The sequence below is a fragment of the Podarcis filfolensis genome (assembly GCF_964270895.1).
Source record: "Podarcis filfolensis genome assembly, chromosome: 1".
NCBI classification, from domain to species: Eukaryota; Metazoa; Chordata; class Lepidosauria; order Squamata; family Lacertidae; genus Podarcis; species Podarcis filfolensis.
Window position 1 is genome coordinate 65,138,463 of NC_139604.1, and position 25,028 is coordinate 65,163,490.

The 25,028-nt window shown below is 39.6% G+C and overlaps 1 protein-coding gene across 1 annotated transcript in view; it reads right to left on the minus strand.

Moving 5' to 3' along the window:
- Positions 1–4,451: 4,451 nt before the first annotated feature.
- The window catches only part of OTOG (otogelin), a 102,620-nt gene continuing 82,043 nt past the window's right edge, over positions 4,452–25,028 (minus strand). Inside the window, exons 44-56 of the mRNA XM_083589137.1 lie at positions 23,975–24,187; positions 22,914–23,018; positions 21,493–21,603; positions 20,502–20,603; positions 20,046–20,144; positions 19,171–19,211; positions 16,737–16,812; positions 15,761–15,939; positions 14,423–14,527; positions 13,186–13,305; positions 11,933–11,978; positions 7,965–8,044; positions 4,452–7,833 (exon numbers count right to left, since the gene is read on the minus strand). Of these exons, the coding sequence (XP_083445263.1) occupies positions 7,633–7,833; positions 7,965–8,044; positions 11,933–11,978; positions 13,186–13,305; positions 14,423–14,527; positions 15,761–15,939; positions 16,737–16,812; positions 19,171–19,211; positions 20,046–20,144; positions 20,502–20,603; positions 21,493–21,603; positions 22,914–23,018; positions 23,975–24,187 (1,478 nt within the window). The 3' untranslated portion in view covers positions 4,452–7,632. The remainder of the gene's footprint in view (positions 7,834–7,964; positions 8,045–11,932; positions 11,979–13,185; positions 13,306–14,422; positions 14,528–15,760; positions 15,940–16,736; positions 16,813–19,170; positions 19,212–20,045; positions 20,145–20,501; positions 20,604–21,492; positions 21,604–22,913; positions 23,019–23,974; positions 24,188–25,028) is intronic.

A 25,028-nucleotide genomic window follows, 5' to 3' on the forward strand; every position in this document is an offset into this window, starting at 1 on the left:
CACATGTGGGCTTTCAGGGAGAAGTAGGGAACTGCTGCCAGAAAGAGAGGGGCCAATGTAACTTGAAATTTCTTCCCCTATACACATAGATTTGTGTACTAGGCATCAACCTGTTTTACATCATTCCAGTACAGTTCTTGAACTTAATCCATTCTGGGAGTTCGTTCAACTCTCAAAACCATTCAAAAACCAAGGCACGGCTTATGGTTGGCTGCAGGAGCTTCCTGCACTCAATCGGAAGCCACATTGGATGTTCAGCTTCCAAAAAACGTTCACAAACCAGAACACTTACTTCCAGGTTTGCGGCATTCAGGAGCCGATTTGTTTGGGAGCCAAGCCATTCAGGAACCAAGGTATCACTGTATACAAATGACCTATGCAGTAACAGATATCGCAGGCTGATTTTCCATTGGTTGTGCAACAGCGTAGAATAAGAAAGTCAAGGGGAGCACACCCCACTTGCCACAAAAACCCCTTAGCAATAAAAAAAACCTCCTTAATAATCACAGCAGTGATTTGGCTTTTGCACTCCCATTAACCTACTTGGCTCTGGGGGTCAGGTGCTAGGTCCTCTGAGCTCATCAGAACCTCATGTCCTTTACTTCAGTCAACCCAGATCCAGTGTGCCTGTTCTTTCAGAATATTGATTCAGTCATTAATCTGAAGATAGCAAGCATAAAGTAATGTGCAGAAGTGGAGCGTTTGAAAAAAAAGTTGTTGCATTGTAGAATTATAAATGCATTTATTTAATATCACTGTATAAGCTTTAAACTATGTTGCTTTAAAAGCCATGGCAAATTTATGAATGAAACTGTGCAAAGAGGATTTAAAAAGGGCTCGGCAGCAAGTGTTCAGGGGTCTGGATGCAGCCTGCCACCAGGGTAGCATGAAATCATTTGATAATTACACCATAGCCAAGGTGGATTAGTGTACCATAAAAATATAGGGCTGCATTATTTTTATTTATATAACAGATGGATCCTAGAAAGAGACTTTAAAAAAACATGAATGCAACACCATGCCACTGTTGACAGAGGATTTAGAAGTGTTACAATACAGCCGGGCCAAAAAAACTGGGAAATGTCACCATTCCCTGCTCTCTTTTTTCCTGTCAAGGAGAAGAAAGCTGAGAAACAAATGTTTTAATGATATGCATTCCATGCCGGGATCACTTAGGAAGCATTGTCAGAAAGGAAAGGTTGCTGTGAATAGGTGGTTTACTTCTCAGCTCCTTGCTTGAAAGGATTTAAGCTTAGAGGGAAGCACTGTAATATTTTGCTGTATGAAAAATTCAGCAGCCTAAAAGATTCTGTTTACAGCAATTGCCAAGCCTCTGCTTTATCCTGCAGGGCTTGCCAGCATTTGAACATTATTTAGCTCTTAATTTACTCCTCACTCTTCGAATTAGACTGAAGTAGTCCACTCCCACGTGTATTTGAACTGGTAGCAGGCATTTTCTTTTGTGTTTATCCCAACTTTTCTATTTCTATTTCTATTATTATTATTTATTATATACTGCCCTTCATCCAAAGATCACAGGGTGGTTCACAACATAAAAATACAAAATGAGAACACAAAATACATAATAAAACAAAAACTAACCAATAACCTCACCCAAAACATTTTAAAGGCCACAGAATGTTCATCAACCAAAGGCCTGGTTATTGAGAAAGCTTTTCACCTGGCGCCTAAAGATACGTAATAAAGGCACTAGGCGAGCCTCGCTAGGGAATTAATTCAAACTGGCAATTTTATATTATGGTTGGAATACATGAGGTTTCCAGCTTAGACCAAATTCCATCGTTATATGGTAAATCATCTTCCTCCAGTTCTAGGATATTTTTGACTATTTTGAAATGGGTTCTCTTCAAAGGCAACAGAATTGGTCCTAATAAAGGTATAGTGCTGTTGTTGCGGTCATTTTTTTCCTAGTTGACCAGCATGGCTGCCTGTGTCTTATGCAGCCCTTATTTACTAATGCTGATAATCAGGCAACAACGACAATACAAGATACACTAGTTCCCTGACTAAGCCACTCTTGTTTAAAGAATGTCAGGCATTTTAACAGGATAATATTCCTCTAAAGGAATATACTGCAGAGGCCACATTAAATTACATCTCAGAACCCCTGTGGAAGCACAAGTTTCCAAAGTCGTCATACTGTGTGTGTGTTTTCTGTGTGTGCAGATCAGACCTATTATGGCCTGATCAAAACACTCATTTCAAAATAGAACTTGTCTGTCTTCTGTCCTCTTTAGGAACTTAGGAAGCAAGAAGTCAACAATACAGCTGCCAGGAGGGAATAGGGCTTAGATAACACAGCTGTGGGATTAGGAAAGAGAGATCAAGAGCAAGAGTGCTCTTTAAGCTTCTACTGTAATTAAAACATGAAATGTGGAACAAATTGAATTTTGGAAGATCAGGTTTATAAAATAGTCAAATTTATTTTTATTTCAGTCCCGCAACAGGAAGATAATGATGGAAACACAAAGGGACAGTGGCCCTATATGTATGTTTAACCATTCACTCTCAACATTGAACATATTTCTATCAAACAAACTTGACGATAGTCAACTATCATTGTTAGCAGTGACTGAGTCCTGTACATTAGTCAATAACCGATTCAAATTGGGGTGTTTACTGGTGCAAAAGGAGTCTCCCTTATTTGGTAACTAGAATAGAAACTTCCATGTTTAACTCCACATTCATGTACTTGTTAATTTAAAACACTGTGTTATCTTTCCAAAGGCAAAACTGACTAAAGAAACTCTATGTTAGCCTTTAAACCATGGGTAGGCAAACTAAAGCGGACACAGGTGGCACTGTGGTGTAAACCACTGAGCCTAGGGCTTGCCGATCAGAAGGTCAGCGGTTTGAATCCCTGCAACGGGGTGAGCTCCCGTTGTTCAGTCCCAGCTCCTGCCAACCTAGCAGTTCGAAAGCACGTCAAAGTGCAAGTAGATAAATAGGTACCGCTCTGGTGGGAAGGTAAATGGTGTTTCCGTGCACTGCTGTAGTTTCGCCAGAAGCAGCTTAGTCATGCTGGCCACATGACCCAGAAAAACTGTCTGCGGACAAATGAGTAGAATGTGTGTTTTTATTTAAAATGCATCTCTGGGTTATTTGTGGGTTATAGGAATTCGTTCACTTTCCCCCCCAAAATATAGTCCAGCCCCCCACAAGGTCTGAGGGACAGTGGACCGGCCCCCAGCTGAAAAAGTTTGCTGACCCCTTAAACACCAAAACCAAATGGATGAATGCTTTTATGCCAGGGGACACCAATGCAAAAATGTGCCCACCCAGCAAAAAGTTTCAGTAAATATCCATTTAAAAATACACAATGCACAAGAGGCTCTTTTCTCTTCCTACTCAGTTCTGGCTCAAGCTTTCCTACATCAAACATATTTGCTTAAATATGCTAACATTTCATTGGATATCAAGGCTGCTCTGATCAAGGCAAAGGTGCAAAGAGCTTCTTTCTGTCAGTGTGACAATGGCTGTTGTAGTTGCTTTTTCCTGGTTTGATGGTGGGAGCATGTCGCACAATTTTGTGGTCCCTTTTCTTTTAATGTTTTTAGATCTGGCAGCCATTTTGTGACAGGCACTCACAGCACTTTTTCAAAATTCCAAACATGCCCACTGATCTGAAAAGGTTGGCAGCCGCTGCTGTGAATGTCAAAGAAGATATTTCTGATATTTTCCCCTGTTGAAGGTAAAATTCTGAAAAGTGTCACAGGCATACTTCTAATGTCAGAACAGACATTTGTGATAATCTGACACATGATCTGCAGTAAAAGGTCAAAGGGCTCCACAAGAAGTACCTCGCATATTCATGTCAGAAGGATCCCATGCATCCTTTGACCATTTGCTGGAGAATATGAGCAGAAAGAGCTATTATTGCACTTATGTCACAGGCATCTGGTTAGCCACTGTGAGAACAGAATGGTAGAAGAGATTAACTTTCTGTCTGATCCAACAGGACTCTTAGGTTATAAAATTGACAGGGCGATATTCCTTTCAGAGGTCCTCTATTTAAACAGCCTCTATTTAAAGTTTGGGGATAGAAACACAGTATCTTTGAAAGGCAAGAATGTTTTTGATCTTTATTATCCAGGGTAAAATGTGACCATTTATGTTGCACATTCAGTGGGAACAATTCAGAAAGATGGTTTAGCATAAAAACAGAACTCTTTTACTTGATTTTTTTTAAAAAAACAACCCACCACCATCCATCATTGGTCAGCTGTGTTGCAAAAACTCACTCAAGGATTTTTGTAACACAATATAAATGAAATACACCAGTGCAGTCTAGTTGCATCGAACACTTTAAAGCACTAGAAGAAAAAAACTAATCTATAATCTATAGTGCCTGTTTATTAGATAAGTGAATATAACATGCAGAGTATGCAGAAAGTGATAGCAAACAAACCGATGTGACTTTTGCCTTAGTATTTTTTTTATTATCATTGTAATTTAATTGCTTGCAAGAGGCAAATTCTAGTACCAGGGATTCTCAAAGGCAGGGTCAAAGTACATGAGATTATTCTGTCCTGTCAATCAACCTGTCTACCTTTAACATTTCACAAGCTGTTTTGTTATTTTGCTGCAACAGACTCAACACAAGTACTTCCCTGCTCCCCCGAGCATCTGGCATGGTGGGACAGTGCTACATAGGTGCCCTCCTGATACTGGCATGGCTGCTTAGAGGATGGGGTGGTGTAGAACAGTAGCGAGGGTGGGGCTATGAGTACAAAAGCTAGTTTGGTTCCACCAGTGCACCTGTGCGGTCCTGACCTTGCTGCCACCTTGTCTCACCCTTGCACCATCTGAGTGAGCAGCAGCAATGCTGGTGTCGAGAGATCAGCTCTGCCTCACAATACCAGCTGCTGGAAATAGTTCAGAAGCTGAATAATACAAAGCGATTACATATAATATTGTTTTCTTGATTTCACAACACATATTGGATCGAACTGGTCAGAGAAAGTCATTTGATCAGAGAGAATCATGTGTCACTTGCTGTTACCAAACATCATGTAACCCATCTCTTTTGTTGATTTTGTTCTGAGAAGCCAACTTCCATAATACATCAAAAACTGCTTCTGAATTTATCCTGGCAGTGGAACAGACTCCCTCAGAAAGTGGTGGAGTCCATTGGTGGTTCTTAAGCAGGGGTTGGTTGGCCATCTGTCATGGATGCTTTTAGCTGAGATACCAGCATTGCAGAGGATTGGATTAAATGACTCTCAGGGTCCCTTCCAGCTCTACAATTCTATGATTCTGTGAAAAGTAGCTTGAAATGCAATGTAGGGAAATTATCGCTTGAGAAAAACGATCAGTCACCCCCAAACTACATAGAGAGCTAGTTGTATATTTCTCTAGATGGTGGATATTCTCCTTAAGAGACACACAAATGTCACACATACAATATGATATGCTATAGAAGGCAAAAGGTTTATTTTTCATATAAAATGTGTTTAAATGAAAGGAAAGGGAAACACTTTTTAAATTTGATAAACTGGTGTAAATCAGTTTGTCATACTGTTTTCAAGATGCAGCTATTGCTAATGTTTAACTTGGATACTGTCAAATGGCAGATCTATATTTCCTAGCAAATATGCTTTTACATAACACCATAAAATATTTAAAATATCATATTTCATACCAGGGAACATGTTTATATATACAGTTCTCAATATTGAAAATATTTCCCTGATAAACATAACTATATTTATATCATTTGCCTTCTTTTGCATTATCAGTGTGACGTATACTTTCTTACAATTTACTTGCAGTGTCATCCAATGTATATACATTCATAACACAATATTGTCTAGGTATTACGACTACAATTCTATACAAACTTGCTTGGGAAGAAGTCACACTGAACTCAGCAGGACATGCATAGGATTTCACGGTACACTATTTGAAGATGTGGGGGGGGTTGGGGGGGACAAGGATAGAGAACGTGTAGGGATGGGGTAGGAATCTGTCTACTCTGATTCAAAAAACAAGTTTGTCTAATCCAACCTGGGTGGATCATGACCAGAATTGCCTTAATGGTCTTCAGAACCCTCAGTCTGGTAGGTTCATTTACAATGCAGCCTGATGGCTGCCATCTTTTCCCCACCCCCAGCAATTTTCCTTTTAAACTTCTAAAACAGGGCATCCAATTGCCCACGGTCTGAGCACCTAGTGCCAGCAGGACTTGATGACGTTCCGTCTCTGTCAGGGAGAATTGGACAGTAAAAGCATTGCAAGTCCTGTAACACTCAGGAGAGCTTACTGCACACTGAATCAATTTGCGTGGTGGCATAGAGTACCATGCAGTAACCACTCAAGCTGAAGGCAGCTGGGTGCCCTGCTTCAGGATTTTTTGTGGGGAGGGAAAGATTAGAGGCAGTGCCCAACTCTTGGACCACCTGGTATTTTATTTTTTATTTTTTTAAAGTGTGTTTCTAGGCAGCTTTTTAAAGATTTTCCATTTTAAAAAATCTTCCCAGAAACAGGAAAGGATAAATTTAGCCCCATAGCTTCTGGAAACCAGGATAGACTGGTCTTTAATGGGTCCATCCAACCCTCCTAACCTGGTACCTTACAGATGTTTCAGATTACAACTCCAGTCAGTCCAGCTGAGCATGCCAACTGTCAAAGACAATGACAGCTGCAGTCCAAAATATATGTTGGTCACCCTGTTTTAAAAAGTGGTGGTGTGGTTGATACAGAATAAATCAGACGTCCACAAAAACAGTTCTGTCTGTTTCATGGCCTCTTTCAAAGGCAATCCCTTTTCTTTTGAAAGTTGGCACATACCACAATTTTTAAAAAATGAAATTAACAACAGGACCAAAATCCTGCAATTTCAGATATTTTTTGCTTTTGTTTTTATTATGGACTGGTAATAGAAATCTAGCTATAAAAATTTGACCAAAAGGATCCCCTTCCTCCCCAAATCACTAAAGAAGTACTACATGTATCACCTTTCCATAATGCATAGTTAACTGAATGGGTGCACAGGGGAACACAGATCCATCTTCTAGAACCATCATTAGTTGGACACAACTTCTTCCTTGCAACTAGAGCTGGATCAGGGCTCTTCTCTTTTAGTGGTTCTAAGGGATGGTTCATATATCACAATCAACCAATGATTTGGAGATTTAACAGCTTACATGAATTCTATGACTTCATAAGAACAATGTAACATGAACAAGCAACTTGCAAAGCAGTATGGCAATAACTTCCATGAATGGGAGAATTTGAAAATGCATATTTGCTTCTTCACAGCCATTGCTACCATGAAACTGTGTTTCTCTGTTTAAATGATACACTGCTCCTGTAAGTAGACCAGTCACACAATCTGTTAAGTGGCCAATTTTGTTGTATGAACTAACTCTTAGAATATTGCGCCTTATTGGAACGTTCAGATTTTTGTGGGGTTATGTTCTGAAAATATAACATCAGTGCTGTAAGTTCATCTGTTAAGCAGAGATCCCAGAACACAATCCAGTTTTTTTAAATGCTGATTTTTTTTGTAACTGTAGGCAACTGTGTCATCAACATTCTTTGTCCTAACTCAGGGAATAAAATTAATTTTCCCCAAAGCTGTTTAACACATTGATTTCTTGTAGCATTGTTTCATGACCACTGGCAAGAACAGTCTGTGGGTTCTTGAATAGTATAGCTGACCCAGGTGGAGTTGCCACTGCAATATAGCTGCACATTTCGTCTGTGTAGCCCAAGTTCCCTGCAGCACTTGCAGAATCTTGCATATGTGTTGATGTTATAATTATATATGCTAGCAGAAGGGCATTTTCCATCACAGGAAACAATATTTACCTGGAAATAAGCAGAAAAATAACTTAATGTGCTAAGAGAAATGGCTAAATGGCTTCCAACCAACAATAATGCTAAACTTTCAGGGTAACAGAGTGCAAATAGTAGCGGGATACTGCTAGTCATTTACTTACTGGTGTGTTACTTCGACAATCATTCTTGCGTATTGTCATCCTAACAGTCACCTTTTTGCAGAATTTTCCATCTTCCTTGCCTACAAAGAATGACATGATTAGAAACCAGTTGATACACCAGGTAAGCATATAGAAAATAAAAGACAAAGACCATGAGCAATGGTCTATGTCATTCAAATTTTGGACTCTCAAAATTATTCTAAGCATTACATTTATTACCAGCACAAATATTCTATGTATCAAAAAATCTAAATATAGATAGGACTGTGTCAGTATAGTTGCCATTGAAATGAGTGGAGCTTGTACCAATGAAGTTCCTGGGGTGGACAGCACCCTAAAATTCACTTTCCAAATCAACAGAAAGCTTAATTCCAAATGTATTTATTTTAAAGTACCAGTGTTTTTAATAATTGTTCTCAAGTAAGAGCTCAGGACTATAATCTAGGGCCCTAGTCTTAAATTACTTACTGCTAAGTAACCTCATGAATGTGAATAGGTCTATCTCAAAATGTGGAAGTAAACTATCCAAGTATTTTCCAAAAGCACTTAACATAATTTAATTCAGCTGAATTCAATACTACTAAACTGGTGTTACATAAAAATAAATATGGTGTGTACATGGCAACATTCATAGTGCCAAGTCTACATTAATTACACCATCATATTTTGGGTAAGCAATTTGAAGATTGCACTCTAAGGGTTTCACACTATGACAATTGCACAACATGATGTGACATCCCAAATCAACACAAAGCCACAAAGGCAACAGCCACCAATGCCAAACTGTGTAATAGGGAACTAGATAGATGAGATGGAGAAACAGTGCAATTTGGAGGCAACTTTCCTATGCATGATACCCCACTCCAAATCTTCTACACCAGCCCAACTATTTTACATAGGAGTTACAAATGAATAACAGGCAGGCTGCATTACAAGCTAGGATTTGTTTGCAACATATGAGATACCACTGTTCTTACATTGGCACAAACTCCTGAATAACACCAGTATTCACAGAGGTGTTTTATTGCTATCATTCTCAGTTCAAGCTACAAGCCTTTTAGTTGAGAGTGGCCCATCAGTGAGACCACCTTCACATGCAGCTACAGTCAAGCTATTTCTTCGTGCTGCAATCCTTCATAGCTAGAAGCTACACATCACACTGCATCCAACTGCCTTGAAAATATGGTTGGACAGGTGGCATACAAATATTTAAAATAAAACAAACAGGTCAACAGGAAGAATTTGCTTATTTACTCCCAATCCAATAGGAACTCTGCCAGAAGACAGTGTGTCAATTGTATGGGGAAGACTTTTGTGAAGGATTATTGCACTGTTTCTGGTTTGCAGTATTTCTCATTGAGCAACTACCAGCACCACATAATTATTTTTAGAAATGTTATATAACAGATGATAATATTTAGCCATTCATTCAGCATATACCCAAGGAGACAGTGCTGTACACATATGCCATACTTTCTGGATAAGTGTTATTTTAACAGCAAGCTTTAACAAGCAAAGCAATTAGTTTCTATCTTCTACAGCACTATGGAAATTACTGGAAATAGCAAGCAAAATAACCATGCAGCAAGCTAAAACACTATGCAAATGCTTACTACCAACAGTACATTGTTGGCTAACAACAATGCACTGCCCATACAGTGCAAAATGAAAAGATATGTGAACAGATCTGAAAAAAAATCAGCAGTTCATACTACAATACAGCTTATTTCAACCAGATGTTGTGACCTGAGGGCATGATGCTCCTATGAGGGAGTACATTGTTGGAAATCAACAATGGTTCTGTCTGGTTTGTTCCTACTGATTTCCAAGAATATGTACCTGTGTTACAGCTAGCACTAGGTATAGGAGTGACTGGGCTAACGGGGAATGGGAGCAACAATGACATTCCAGAACCTAATAAGAATATTACAAATCGAACACATTATATATGATACATAGATGCACAAACATTAGGGAGGAATTCAGTGTTGCGCTAAGGCATTCATTCCTTCAAGGTACGTATTTTGACTCTACACTCCTGTTCCCCATCCCACTGTTCCAAGAGTTCTCCCTGTTCCCCCATGATAATTGGGGGGAGGGGAATGAGGGTGAGGAAATCATTCCATCAAGGAAGCATAATTGCCTGCACTGACAGAGCCTCTTAGTGCTACTTTGAATTCCTTCCTGAGTTTAAATAATATTTTCTTGTTTTATATTTAAAATAGGTTCTTGCACTTGTGCATGTAACTTTCTTTTATATGTAGTAGTTGCTAAACAATTTCCTTCTCCTTAAATTACACACAGTAATATCTTATTTATTTTTTCATGTTTGTGTCCCATTTTTCTTCCAGGGAGCTCAACATGGAATATTTTAATAATTGTATTGTACTGACATGTTCATATTACTGCAAGTATATTGCATTGCTATGTACATACAGTAATAACATAATACATGAGCATTACCAATTCTATCCACTCAACAAATCTACAAGGTAGGTTTGGGCTGAAGTAAAGTTGTCCAAAGCTACCCAAAGTGCCTCATGACTGAACAAGGATTTGAGCCCAGATCTTCCAAGGTGAAGTCTGACACTCTAACCACTTCACAATAGCCACAACCCAAGACTTGTACTGTTAATCTATGGATTTTGATCTAGATGTGGAGCTACATGATGTGCCATACAATCCTTTGAATGTTTACTTGGAAATAAATCCCACTGAGTTCAATGAGATTTACTCTAAAGTAAGTTAGCATAGGATTGCAGCTTCTAATATAAACATATACCCAAGTGATTCTGGGCTTAGTAAAAATGTGAGTATCTGTGGAATTATGAAATGAATAAGCTGACAACTCCTTTGTACCATAAAACGAAGATACTGCCTCCATGATTCATTCGTCTGGTATATTTAAACAAAATATTAGTAATAGTTTCTGCTTTTCACAGTGCCTCTAATTCTGTAATGTTTTAACTTCATTTTGAGGAATACCAAAGAGAGCTGATATCAGAAAACAAAGAGCCACATTTTCATGAACCTCAATTCTACATGTCAAGTTATATTATGAAAATGACACTGTTCCCTTTATTTTCTTTTAAATGTAAATTAAACAGCTTAAAATATACCACATATCATAGACAAATATGCCCCTACTTTATTATTAATAATTTCTTGGCAAACTGAAACCATGAAAAACTTTATTTCACACGCACACCCTGCAACAGCTTTTGTAAATTGTAATGGGATTTCAGCTGCAGAATTTCCTGATGAATTATGTCCCCATGTAACAACATTATGGCTTTCCTTTTCGTTTCTTATTTATCCCGTAAGTACTTATTTGTTTATGACTGTTTGGTTCTGTGTTGGTATTTTAAATAATAATAGTTTTAAATAGTAAAATCTTCAGCTAAAGGAAATAAACAGCAAAGCTCATTTAAATCAACTAAATGACCATGCAACCAAACTAATATTTCAAATCATAGTGAATGAATCATTGATTAGCAATTTTCCAGCTCTTGCCCCACTCCCAGCTGGTTGGTCTGATTTGTGAATTATGATTGAAAGAATCACTACTGGTTGCAGAAAAGTAGCCTTAGATTCAGTCCCAACCAGCGAAAATAACACAGGTGTCATTCTAACCTTAGTAAATATTGTCTTAACGCAGACTGAATCTAGATTTAGTTTTACTGGCAATGGTAGACAATGCTATCACCTGTGTGATTTTTTTACAGTCATTCACAATCTCATACTAGGTACACAATGATCTAAACAAAACATGGAGGTAAATTTCATTGATTTAAATGGCACATGATCTCTTAATAACTAAAGAATGTTACTGCTATTATAACCATTGGGTAAACCAATTTTATTCTTGTTATTGTTAGTGCTGCTTATTGTTTAGATGTTTCAGAAGGCAACCAGTACCCCTCAAAACTCTCTCATACATACACCATTATTGATGTTTTGGTACTTACATGTTTTGCAGCATCCTTCTAAGAACGGTACAATATATCCTCCAACCTGAATTTGTATTTAAAAAAAAAGTCACTATCAGTATGAAATCATTTTTAGCACTAATTCACAGGTTGTTGTAGTAGTAGAGATGAACTATTGGAAGAGCGCTTAACTGCACTATTAGGGAAACTAAACAGTAAATAAACCAGAATCTAGAGAATAATACAATATTTCTTTAACTGAAACAAAATATGGTTACAGCGTGATGCTACTAATGCCAATGTTGCAGGTTCGATCCCCATATGGGAAAGATACATATTCCTGCATTTCCAACTCTACAGTTCTGTGATTCTGCAGTTCTGTGATTCTATTACTACATTAAAAAAAACCACACCTTAGATTCAGCGTAATGTTCACTCTAAACAAAAGTCAGATCAAACAGATTAGGAGTAACATAGCAAGGCTGCTCTTGAAAGTCTACTTGAGAGGAAAATGTAAGTATAATCCTCTAGGGACTTTGCCTGCCCCTCTGAACTGCATGGGAGTGACAACACTGCTTTCTTCCCATCATCCGTAGAACACTTCTACACCTGGTAAATCAATGAGCAGTCACAGTGCTCACTGTAGAGGTTATTTTACCTTGATGGCTCTGAAAAGACTATCTATCATCTATCATCTATCTATCTATCTATCTATTTGCATCTACATCCCTCTTTTGTTCCAATGAGTTCATGGTGGTGTACATGGCTCTTCCTCTCTCCATATTATCCTCACAACAATGCTGTCAGGTGGGTTAGGCTAAGAGGTGGAGACTGTCCCAAAGTCACCCAGTAATCTTCATGGCTGAATGGGGATTTGAATCCTGGTCTCCCAAGTCCTAGTACCTACACCCTAACCACTATACAGCACTGGATCTATGGTAGTTTACATTACATATAGCTCTATGGTAATTATATTACCATGATGTTGCGAGCATCCCTGTTTCCCCACCAGTGCTGCCCAGGGGTGTGGTGGACACACAGAGACTTACAGTGTGGCGGTCTTGTGATCTATATGTTAAGTAGATCTAAATGTTACAGCCAGGAGAAGGGTCACTCACCAGAGGGAGGACTGATTTCAACAGCATCCCATTTCCAAATGCAAGGTCTAACCTGTGTTCTGGCTCTTTAGCCTTTACGACCTTTTGTTCCATCTTGTTGCAATAAATGGAAGTGTCCAGAGGAAGCAAAATAAAAGCTTTCAAAATCGAGTGCAAAAGGGATGAACCACTGACCTTCACACATTCCGTTTCATTAAACGGTGGACAGCTGATGGCTGATGTAATTAGAACAGGTCCAAATGGTGTGTTTGTGCAGTCGTATCTGACACAGTTCGAAATCCAACTGGTGCCAGGCTATTTTGAGTATTTAAAATAATAATCAGAAATACAAACATTTCAAAAAACAAATAGAATTTGCAGTTTTTTAAAACAAACAAACTTGATTTAAGGTCAAAATAAGCCACTTGTTCGCGCTGAGGGAGCTGTCACTGACATTCCTAATACCAAATACAATCAGTACTGTGCCTTTCTGAGAAACAAGACTTCCAGAAGCATCCACGAAGTAATACAGTTCTGCACTGTAGCAACCTTGGTTTATTATATTTCTTATTCCCACATAGTCCTGTGGCAGACCAGCATAATTCAATGTGACGTCTGAAAGGTTACATAGCTCTATGTGGAGTGCAAATTAGTAGTGAAAGTATTGCTGTTTCTCCCCCGTCCCACCTCTTGTGAAGAGAAGCCAAAGCCTACATAATGGTAAACAGCTGTACTATTGCTCTACTACAGGCATCGCCAACCTGCGGCCCTCCAGATGTTTTGGCCTACAACTCCCATGATCCCTAGCTAACAGGACCAGTAGTCAGGGATGATGGGAATTGTAGTCCAAAACATCTAGAGAGCCCAAGGTTGGGGATGCCTGCTCTACTATCCATAGTGCTCCTTATTGATCTTACAGTTTCCCCACCTTAAGATTTTTCAATAAAATGAAATGATGGGAAGAAGAATGGTCAGCAACTGTATTTGGCCACTAGACTCAGCACTTACCCATGTCCTCAAGGCGGCTGGGAGGTTGATGCTGTGCAAGCACACTGGTGGAGCCAATCTTGCACTCCTGCTGGCTGGTGTGTTTGCATGGCACCAACTGCCTCACTACCTTGCCCTCTCCGTCACAATAAAATCAGTGACTCCATTGTCAGGAGGCCAGGTGAGTACCATCATCCCACCACGTCATTCAGTACTGTCCAGGTAGCTCCCATCATACATAGCTATGCCATCACCAGAGAAGGAATGTGCAACTTCATGTTTCCTAAATTTGTTTCGCTAATGTAATTTGAGCACAGATTGCTTGCTCAAAAAATTCCACAACTGTTTTTTTGGTTCGGAAGCACAAACTTAATTCAGCACTTACACTTAGTAACCAGTAAGAGCTACTCTCCCTCCATAAGAAAAACTGTAAGTACGAATTTACCTTAAAATGTGAAACTGTTCCATTGCTGAAAGAGTGAACACAAGACACATTCTTGCATTTTCCACAACAAGTTGTTAAATCCTCTGGAGGTTCATAGACTTCATTCTGGAAAAGTAAAGGATATCATTTCAAATATAGTTCAAATCAGGAATTAAGATGACAAACGTGTATTTTTTATTACCATATTCCATTGAACTCTGTCATAATCATAGTATCTAACAGTACTATTAAATGTATTATTGTACCTTAAATAAATGTACAGCTGCTATTGCTAGGAGACCAGTGTACTTCAATGGCCCTTAGACTTGCATATGGGGAAGCTGGGTTCATGCTGTGTGGCTCAGCCACTTTGAAATTGATTATGGGCCTTTCCACGTGATCAGTTTTTAGCATGATAAATGTACAGTTCATACACATTTGTTGTGTCCAAGACAGATTATCTTCTGTTGCCAAGATGCCGTGATACAATAAAACCAGGATGACCTGGTTAATGTCCATCAGTGTTTGAGGCAACAACTTCTTAAGTTCTGCAGAGAAGTCAAGCATGGCTATTAAGTTTTAATTCATGCTGTGGTTTGACTTCTGTTTGCTCATGGCAATTACTCAGCTTAAACAGTGAACTATGTTTGCATTTTCTAACACATTTATGTGTATCACATGCACATTCATGTTTATGCCACTAAAGCATACATAAAATGACTTTCTGTATTCCATATTAGCAAAGACTTGAACTTTTTCACAATTAAATTGTATTTATGCATAGTGCGATATTCCAACAAGCCTTTGTCCAACACTAATAGCATGATATCCTGTCCTCATAGAAAGGATTGTTGGCTGCATTTGCTGTAGCAGAATAGTTATAATGATACTCAGTTTCTTGTTTGTTGTACAGAAGCTCTTCAAGCCTCAACAAACAGATACAATATCAATTGATTCAATATATGGGGAAATTTTCACCAGGAACAAAATGCATTGTATCAATTGATTAATTTATCTAATATTCGGTAAATATACTCTACATTTCTGCAGCTTGCTTTGATCCTTGAAACTATTACCTATGCAGAGGAGTTAACTTCTAACAGCAAATATTTACTTTTGTAGAACAAATCATAGCAGCATTAAAACATCTGTTCTTATAACTGAATGTTATCAATGGGTCAACCACCAATCCCAGTTTTCAAATAAGACCTCTTGTTATAAGACATCAGAGATTCTGGGTGGGGAAATTAGTGCAACTGCACTAGTTTCCTTTATTATTAAAATGATTTACTTTTATTATTCCTATCTGCTGTTCTATTTTACCAGAGAAAACCCAAAGTTAAATTCTAAACTTCTTACAGATTTGCACCTTGCTGCACAATCTATAGTTGATATATTTATCCGATAGTACTTGGTAACAGGATCAACTATGCTTGTGCAGTAGGAAGTGTGGCAAACACCATCAGGTGAGTGTTCAACAATGGACTGTCCTGGATGCAGAACACCTCTCTCGCTGCTCAGGCACACTTTGTCTCTTGCTGGAACAGATTTCCAAAAACAAAGTACATTGGAGAAAGTTAACTGAAATAATCAAAACCGATGACAATTGATGCTTCAAAAGAAGAAAGAAAAGTGAGGACATAATACTTTTAGACCTTCACAAATATCATTTGGCTTATTCGTGAAAGTGAATCAACTGAATCCATTTTTATCTATTTACGACTTTATGTTGGCTCATACTGGTTGCCTCTTAAAAAACCAAAGGCCACATTCATTAAACATATCTGCTCAGCTTTTCTTGAACGCATAAAAAATATGCAGGAAAATTTCCCAAGAATTATTTCCTTAGAATAATGAGAAACTATAGATTTAGAACAATTTATAACTATTATACTAACACTGATTCTATAATAATAATAATAATAATAATAATAATAATAATAATAATAAAAATAATACTTCCAATCCTTCTACATAATGCTTCCTTGGGAACACAGCAGCAGCATATGAAACTGGTTTGTCTTCCACTTCTGCTTCATCATGGTTCATTGTTTCATACAGACAAATGTGTTGATATTAATTATGCCTCGTTTGAAACAAGCTATCTTGAAACCAAGCTGGCTTGTTTCAAGCAGATGATACTTAATGTTAGCTATTGTGTGCAAGCTTGGATAAAGCAACAAACTGGTTAAGCAAAAGGGGAAGTAAAAGCTTACAAACCTCTGGAAGGAGAGGAGAGTCTGTCCTAAACAGCATGATGTGTGAATGTGGCCATAGCCTTGAGTTAAATAGGATAAATTAAATGCTTTTTCAACTAAAAATCTTGTATACTTACAACACTTGTACTTAGTGCAGTGACAAACATTTTCTGTGCTGTTCTGGAATTGTTCATCTATAATCAGTTTCTCTCCCTGTCCATAAAAGAAGAAAAATACAATTACTATGTCATTAATGTTGCATTTCAATGTCAGTGCTAAGAAGCACAGCATGCATATATATATATATATATATATATATATATATATATATATATATATTCCTATTCCACTTGCAATTCTTCATTTTGTTGCTTAGTAACAAAGTACTTTCAAAAAGTGTAACTTAAGCTACACTGGGAGGTAAAAATCTGGTTTCATAGCAATGTTTAGAAATATGGCATGGAAAAGGTAGCATCTGCCTAGTGGCTACTTTATAGTATACATGCTCAGGGAACACAGGCCTAAAAAGAATACAATATTTCTTCCTCTCAGACAGTTTACTTTTACGGGTATATGTTCAAACATTAAGTATACCACCCAATCTTATAATGATCATTTAAAAGTCTGATTAGATTCATTGCACTTATTCCTAATTATGCACAGGATGTCTTAGTCAAAGGGAAATTACATGCAATTCACTGCATACTAAAAGGCAATTTCTTTGTCAATGTTTGCTAAGAGCAATAGGTGTCATCCATTTCTGATGTTCCACCTGTGCACCAGACTTCTGCATCTACAAATGGGACTTCCCATTCCTCTCCTACCCCAACGCCCTCCTCCTAAATGTGCTCTGGAGTTTTGGGGAAGTCCTGCTGTGTCTGCTGGTGTGATGTTGGATCTCACCCATCATTCCTAATCCTGAGCTATGTGAACATTTGGATGCTTTCCTGCTTTCACAAACAGAAGCAGATGCTGGATCAAAATACTGCTTAGTTACTGCAAATGTTCATTCCAGGGAACTGAGCAGAAAGTATTCAGGAAACAGAGTTAAGTCATCCTACCACCCAAGGCAAACAAGGTCACCTGATACTGAGGTGCAGTGAATATGTAGCTCCTCTGTTTCCACCCACAACCCCCTTTCTGACCATATCTGTGCAAGAGGCATAGCACTCTCCCAGAACTGACATGGCCCAAAGAAGAGGTAGGAAGCTATATGCCCCAAGCTCATCAAGCTGAAAAAAGGGTCCAGCTGGATGTCTCCTGCTTACTCCTCTGACAGAACATTTATGATAAACAACCCTGGTTGGTGAGCAGGAGCTACCCAGGAAACAGAGGGATATATGCCCAAGATCAGCCAATTAAAGGTAAAGGTAAAGGGACCCCTGACCATTAGGTCCAGTCGTGGCCGACTCAGGGGTTGTGGCGCTCATCTCGCTTTATTGGCCAACGGAGCCGGCGTACAACTTCCGGGTCATGTGGCCAGCATGACTAAGCCACTTCTGGCGAACCAGAGCAGCACACGGAAACGCCATTTACCTTCCTCCCGGAGCGGTACCTATTTATCTACTTGCACTTTGACATGCTTTCAAACTGCTAGGTTGGCAGGAACAGGGACCAAGCAACGGGAGCTCACCCCGTCGCATGGATTCGAACCGCTGACCTTCTGATCGGCAAGTCCTAGGCTCTGTGGTTTAACCCACAGCACCACCCGCGTCCCAAGATCAGCCAATTAGGGAGGGACAAACTTATTGCCAGATGCCTTTATGTCCCCAAGGAGGAGGCTACAGAGGCAGTTGCTGCCCTACTGGAGTGAGCTGAGATATTTAATAATGTTGAAAGACTCTGGCCTCATGCACCTTGGTGATGCAAACACACAGCCAATGGGCCAATGGGAACATGTTGATTTCCCCTCCTCATCTGGGGTGAAAGGATACAAAAGTGAGTGAGAATTATGAAATCGTTCAGTTTTATGAAATCAAACTTTCTGGGCCCTCCTGACATCTAATTTATGGCATATCTATGTGGGGCTTCCCTTGTGCTTGATCCAGAGGCCGTGGTTAGTGCAGAGTGCTGCAGCACGATTGCTGACAGGAGTGGGGCCTTGTCAGCATGTAACACTTGTGCTTAGAGATTTGCACTGGTTGCCAATCTGCTACTGGGCCACGTTCAATGTGTTACCATTAGTATACAAAGTCCTTAACAACTTGGGACCAGTTTACCTACGAGATTGCCTTGCTTCACATGTGCCCACTCAATTGCTTCAATAGCTGGAACTGGCACTACTGAAGGTGCTATATAATACCCATTCCAACATTGCTTTGAGTCCTACCCTCCAGAGCATGAGAAAACAAGCTTGCTCCACCTTCCACGTGACAGCCCTTAAGATGCTTGAAGATGACTATCATATCTCCTCTCAGTCTCCTGTCATTCTTGTTCAACAATATAAATAATGTCAACAAATTCAGTCTATGTCAAATATGACTGGAGTCAAAGATGGACAGCACAATTTGCAGGCAGTTCATTGTATTAGAATAACATTTAAAACATGTTTTAATAGGATTTCCTCCTTACCAGTTTACACTGAGGCTTAGGAACAGTTTCACATGCACATTCTAAAATGGGGAAGGGAAGTGTCAGAATAAATGTTCATACACTTTCATGAATGCAAGCAATCAACAGACAAAATTATTTCCTAAAATGATGCGGTTCAACGTTTGTCAGGCATTCCATAAACAAGTCTTGTAGCACCTTAATTACTAGCAGATTTATTGTGGCACACACTTTACGGACTAGAGCAGGCATAGGCAAACTCGGCCCTCCAGATGTTTTGGGAATACAATCCCCATCATCCCTGACCATTGGTCCTGTTAGCTAGGGATGATGGGAGTTGTAGTCCGAAAACAGCTGGACAGCCAAGTTTGCCTATGCCTGGACTAGAGTCACTTCATCCTACAAAAGCAGTATCCTCAACAGTCATCCAGTTTCTCTAAAGTTTTATTCCCCTGAGACAGAGCATTCCAATCTTCTTCATTCTCAAATAATGTTAAAATTTCCTCAGATGTTTAATCGATGTAGGGTTGAGCTTACTTTATTGTTATGAAGGGGGCATGGGTGGTGCACACATCTTTCCCCCTTTCCTTTAAACACTCTGCAACCTCCCCAGCTGCCCACTCTTCCTGCTCTGAAAAAGCCCCTGTCTCAGCTGGGGAGCAGTAACCTTCCTGATCCCCAGCTGAGCTGTGCAAACAAGCTGCATTGTGCCAGCCTGCAAGCACCTGGGTGAAACCACCTCTCTATAAGACATCTCAATTGGTCCACACCATAGTTAGGCTACTGATGGCTCCAGACATAGCTAGATTTTCAATATTAATTCAACATTGCCTTTTTATACTACAAGATAAATTGATGTAACCTAATTAAAGGACATTGAAAAGAACTGCACTTACCACATGTACGATATGGACAACACTTTTCTGGGCTCCATACTTCTACCAAGGACATCCCTAATAAACACTTAAATTCAGGACAACGGTAGGTTTCACAAACTGCAAGTTAAAAGTGCAAAGAAAGAAATGGTGTTGAATGTTCAAGCAGGGAGAGCATTTCCAAAACTCATGACCAAAAATAAAATGTTCAACAAAGCATAAAGCACATTCTTCATATATACTTCACACAAAATTTTGTTTATACATTGAATCATAGTTATTTGGTTTAATAAATTAATGACATTTTTAAGAGGCATGGTAATAATTCCATATGCTTATTCCATGACTGCTTTAAAATGATTAGGGTAGATTTAATGAGCTTTTCTCTTAATGAAAATTCTGTATTGTTCATCATTTACAGCACTGAAAAATCATTGCAAACAATTAAGAAAGCCTCTAGAGAAATCATCAACTCACTACACTGGTAAGCAGGACAACATCTGTCTGTTGTGTTGCCTTCCACAGTAAGCACTTCTCCTTCCTGGCACACTGGAATTTGATCAGAGCAAATACCACATGCTGATAAAAAGAGAAATATTAAATTATTAGAAAGCACATATACATGCCATTTGTTTTCAGTTTTCTGTAAGTGCAAAAATTCTACCTCAAAGGATTGATGAAACTACAATGAAAAGTTGAGCACCACCTAATTTCACTCCTGAATGCAGAACTGTCAACCTTACGTCTAGTTAGAGAGTCAGTACGAGAATGAGATTGGTGTCGGACTTTTGGCTGCCCCAATCATGTGACTTTGATTGTAAAAAGAAAGAGGTCAAATTGGGTGGAGAAGCTTAATTTAGCTAAGTAGTTTTTTATTCATTGGGAGAAAGACTTTGCATAGCTTAAAAAGGGATCAAGTATAGGTGAAGTATTGCCACAGAAACTAAACAGCAGCCCTGTAACCTCAAACCACTCAGAGGGAGGAGTGCATGCAACAGAATGCTTATTAGTTTTGGATGGGCCTCCAGTTTGGGCTGATAGCGTATAGGATGCTGAATGCACTGGGGGATTTGGGAAGCAGTCTTTCAGGATTGCAGTGACCACCACAGAAGTACAGTTGGGCTTTTAGAAACAACTGGAATTCAAAAGATTGGGTGGTGTGGGCCTGCAGGGGGTAGGGGAATTTGAATCAGTTCTGGTTACATTGTATACTTCATTGTAGCTTCTATAAAAGATGTGCCAGCAGGAAGATGGTGCCAGTACACCACTGCACACCGACACATCATTTCTCTCTGCGTAAGGTGTTTTGTTCTATCCCTCAAGTATCCATATTTTGGATATTGTGCAATACAGAATACTGGACTAGGCAGTAGAACTTCTCTTATACCATTGTGGCATATATTCCTAGATAGTCTTCTTTGCTTACAAATTAATCTACAGGCTGTCAATAAGAACTAAATTTGAATACCACAGATATAGGATACACAGCAGGTGCCTTCCACATGGGCAGCAATCAGAGTTTGATCTGCTCGGCAGTTTGGAATCTGTTCCATAGACTCACATTTTGCTGGATCACATTCTGAAACAAACATAATATTCTCATAAAATATATGATATTCCATCCTGAAGTCATGCTCAGGCGGCTTACACTAAATAATAAAATATAACTACATCTTATTTCCTTCTGCGGTGTAACTAGGAATACTGGAGCAAACTGTGAAATATAGGTCTAGCACGTCCTCTATATATGTTGGAGCAAGATCTTCCACATACCACATTGATACAGTTTCTTCAGTCTTGCCTTCCAAGTATCTAAAAATGGATCTGGGACTAGTGCATGGAAAAATGCTTACAGGGCAAATGAGCACCGCCAAGACATTCCCAGGCTTGTTTACCTTTTTGTCTCTGTTTCCTTTTTCCTTTGCAACTGCACACGGCACAGGCTACTAAGTTCCTTCCCAGAACAGGGAATGGATTTTCTGAATCAACGGGGGGCAGGGCAAATTAGGGTTTTTAAACATAGTCAGGGATGAGCAGGGGAAGGAGGAGACACTGTGCCCCTTCTCCCTTCTGGCCTCACAACCAAGAGCAGGAGGGTTCAGTCCTTACCCTGTGGGAAAGGAACTTGCAAAGGAGCACCTTGTGGCCCACAAGTGGAGGACTCAATCCTACTGGGATCTGCTTCTCAAACACTTCCCTGCAGGGAAGGATCATGCGAAGGGGTACCTTTACTATGCACAGGATTCAGTTCTGCTTAGGTCTGTGTCACTAGTGATTTTCCTGTGGGGAAAATCACCCTGGAGAAATAGACTCCTGCAGACTTGCCTTACCAATACCCTGCTCCTTGACAACTCAAGATCCAGCATGACCCAACTTGGGACCAGATCTAGGGCTGTCTCTAATTTGGCTGAATCTGATGCCCAGCCCTAATAATAACAGTAAAAAAGGTAAAGGTAAAGGGACCCCTGACCATTAAGTTCAGTCGTGGACGACTCCGGGGTTGTGGTGCTCATCTCACTTTACTGGCCGAGGGAGCCGGCATTTGTCCACAGACAGCTTCTAGGTCATGTGGCCAGCATGACTAAGCCGCTTCTGGCGAACCAGAGCAGTGCACGGAAATGCTGTTTACCTTCCCACTGGGGCAGTACCTATTTATCTACTTGCACTTTGACGTGCTTTCGAACTGCTAGGTTGGCAGGAGCTGGGACCGAGCAACAGGAGCTCACCCTGTCGTGGGGATTCGAACCTCTGACCTTCCAATCGGCAATCCCTAGGCTCTGTGGTTTAGACCACAGCGCCATCCGCGTCCCAATAATAACAGTGGTCAAGGTCAAATATTTCAATAGAGACTCCTTTGCCAGATATTTCAATTCTTCATTCAATACCTACCACAACTGTAGCTAGGACAGCAGGAATCATCTTGGTAATAGGTTGCCAGTTTCTCTAGGCCCTTGCATTCAGGAATAAATGTTTCACAGAGGCTCTGATTACAAGCTTTTTAGATCACAGCAAAAACAAGAGAAGAATAGGGTTGAATGGCATTAATAAAACTGATTGCATTTTTTGCGTATTACACACACACACACACACAGAGAGAGAGAGAGAGAGAGAGAGAGAGAGAGAGAGAGAGAGACCCTAGGGCTGATATTTGTAAATGTTTTGTAAAATCCAAGAAGGCTTCAACTTGCTTTGTTGCTTGTGCCACATTAAACTTTTCTTCAGGCAATAAAATAAGTGGGGATAGAGTGCTATGAGAAGCTGTCATACTGCTGTATTCTGTTTATACATAGCTGCACTATGAGGACTTGATATATGGCTCTCAATCTCCATTCCTGTCTTTAATGTTGACTGATTTTTAAGGTTAAAAGGGGCACAAGGTATGCAGTATTCACATTGCAGTCTTATGTAAAGACAGGGTGGCAAAGTGGCTGTCAGCTGTCAATGAGGTTATCTTCCTAGGTGAGTGCTTTTCCTTTCCAAGAAAAAAGCTGGGCTTAAAAGACAGCAAACTGTGCTAGGAAAAGGAAGAAGCCTTGAAACCTTAATTTTTTAATTAAAAAAATCCAATTCTCATGTTTTAATTAAAACTTTTGAAACCAGTATTGTTCATGGAAACCTCAGAAATAGAGCAGAAAGCAGTGGTGTTGTGATAAACATCTTATTTGTCACAACTCCGCCACCCCCCAAATAATCTCAACCACTTCCTAACACTACTCCTGCTCATCCACCTCCTAGATCAACATAGCACTTTCTTCCTTGCACAGTATAACCTCAGCACTTGTCAAAATGATGTACCTTATGAAAGCCCACATACTGCTTCCAAACACCTGCAAATTAAGTCATTTTTTTTTAGTTTGCATATATCTTAAATCAAGAAAAACTTGACTATAGTTTATAAGATATCGAAAGTCAGTGGTGCTGGTAAGAAAGTGTATATTAAGGATACTTACTACAAACTTTCTGGTGACAACAGGATTGATCATCTGGTACAATTAAAGCTACTTCCCCAAAACGCTGACATTCCAAGTCATTATTTGCTGAGCAGTTGTATTCCACAGGAGCAATGGTCTCATTGTCAATGCATTTGTGCATGCAGCATCCACTATGGGAAGTTTTCCAAGTCTCACCCAGTGCATGTGGCACTCCAGAAGTGTCTGTACAGGCTAAATTGTTGCCAAAAAAGGGAGGTAATTTATTTATTTTTATAAACGTCTAGATTCTATGACATGTTTATAACTACAGACATAAATAATATATGACCATGGCAGAGAAAAAAATTCCAAATCAATGCTACTTGTCAGGGGTTGGTAAAGCACTGTTACTCAGGAAACACACCTGAGTCATACTCTCTTTCAGTCTACATCTTCCAGACACAGAATGGACTCCATGAATCTTTTTAAAAATCTGGATGCACACAAACCAACCATCTATGAGTAATACAAAGAAATGGCTTTTAGACAGATCCCTGAACTGCAGCACTCTGAAAGCAACACTGCTGTTCTTGGGCCTGTTAGGAACTAGTTACATTCATTCTAAGGCCACTGCAGCTCCATGTTCAAAATTGAGTCATCTGAATTCCATCCAGCTGTTCTAATGAGTTATCTGAGGGGAGTAGATTCTGCAGCTTATTGTCATAGGATTGATTTGAAACTTGGTAGTAGGAGAGGTATAATATTTGGGTTAGAAAGGATAAGTGACAGCTTATTTTGAAAAAGTTACATGTTTGATGGGAGACTTTGGCAAGTCGATGGGTAGTGTGCAATCTTCTTCCATGGGCTTCTGCGGGGGTGCATTTTTGCTGGGGAAAATTTCTCCAGTTGTACTGTGTGCTTTAGAAAATGGGTTGTAATGTTAGGTTGGGGGACCGACTAGTACGTTGCATTGCCAGGGGCAGCCCTTTCCATTTCACCACCTGAGGCAAAATGGGAATGTGCCGCTCCCCCTTCCGCTGCAGCCTTGCTTACTGGGGTCATGCGGCGGCTTCTGGAGAGATCTTGTCAGAAG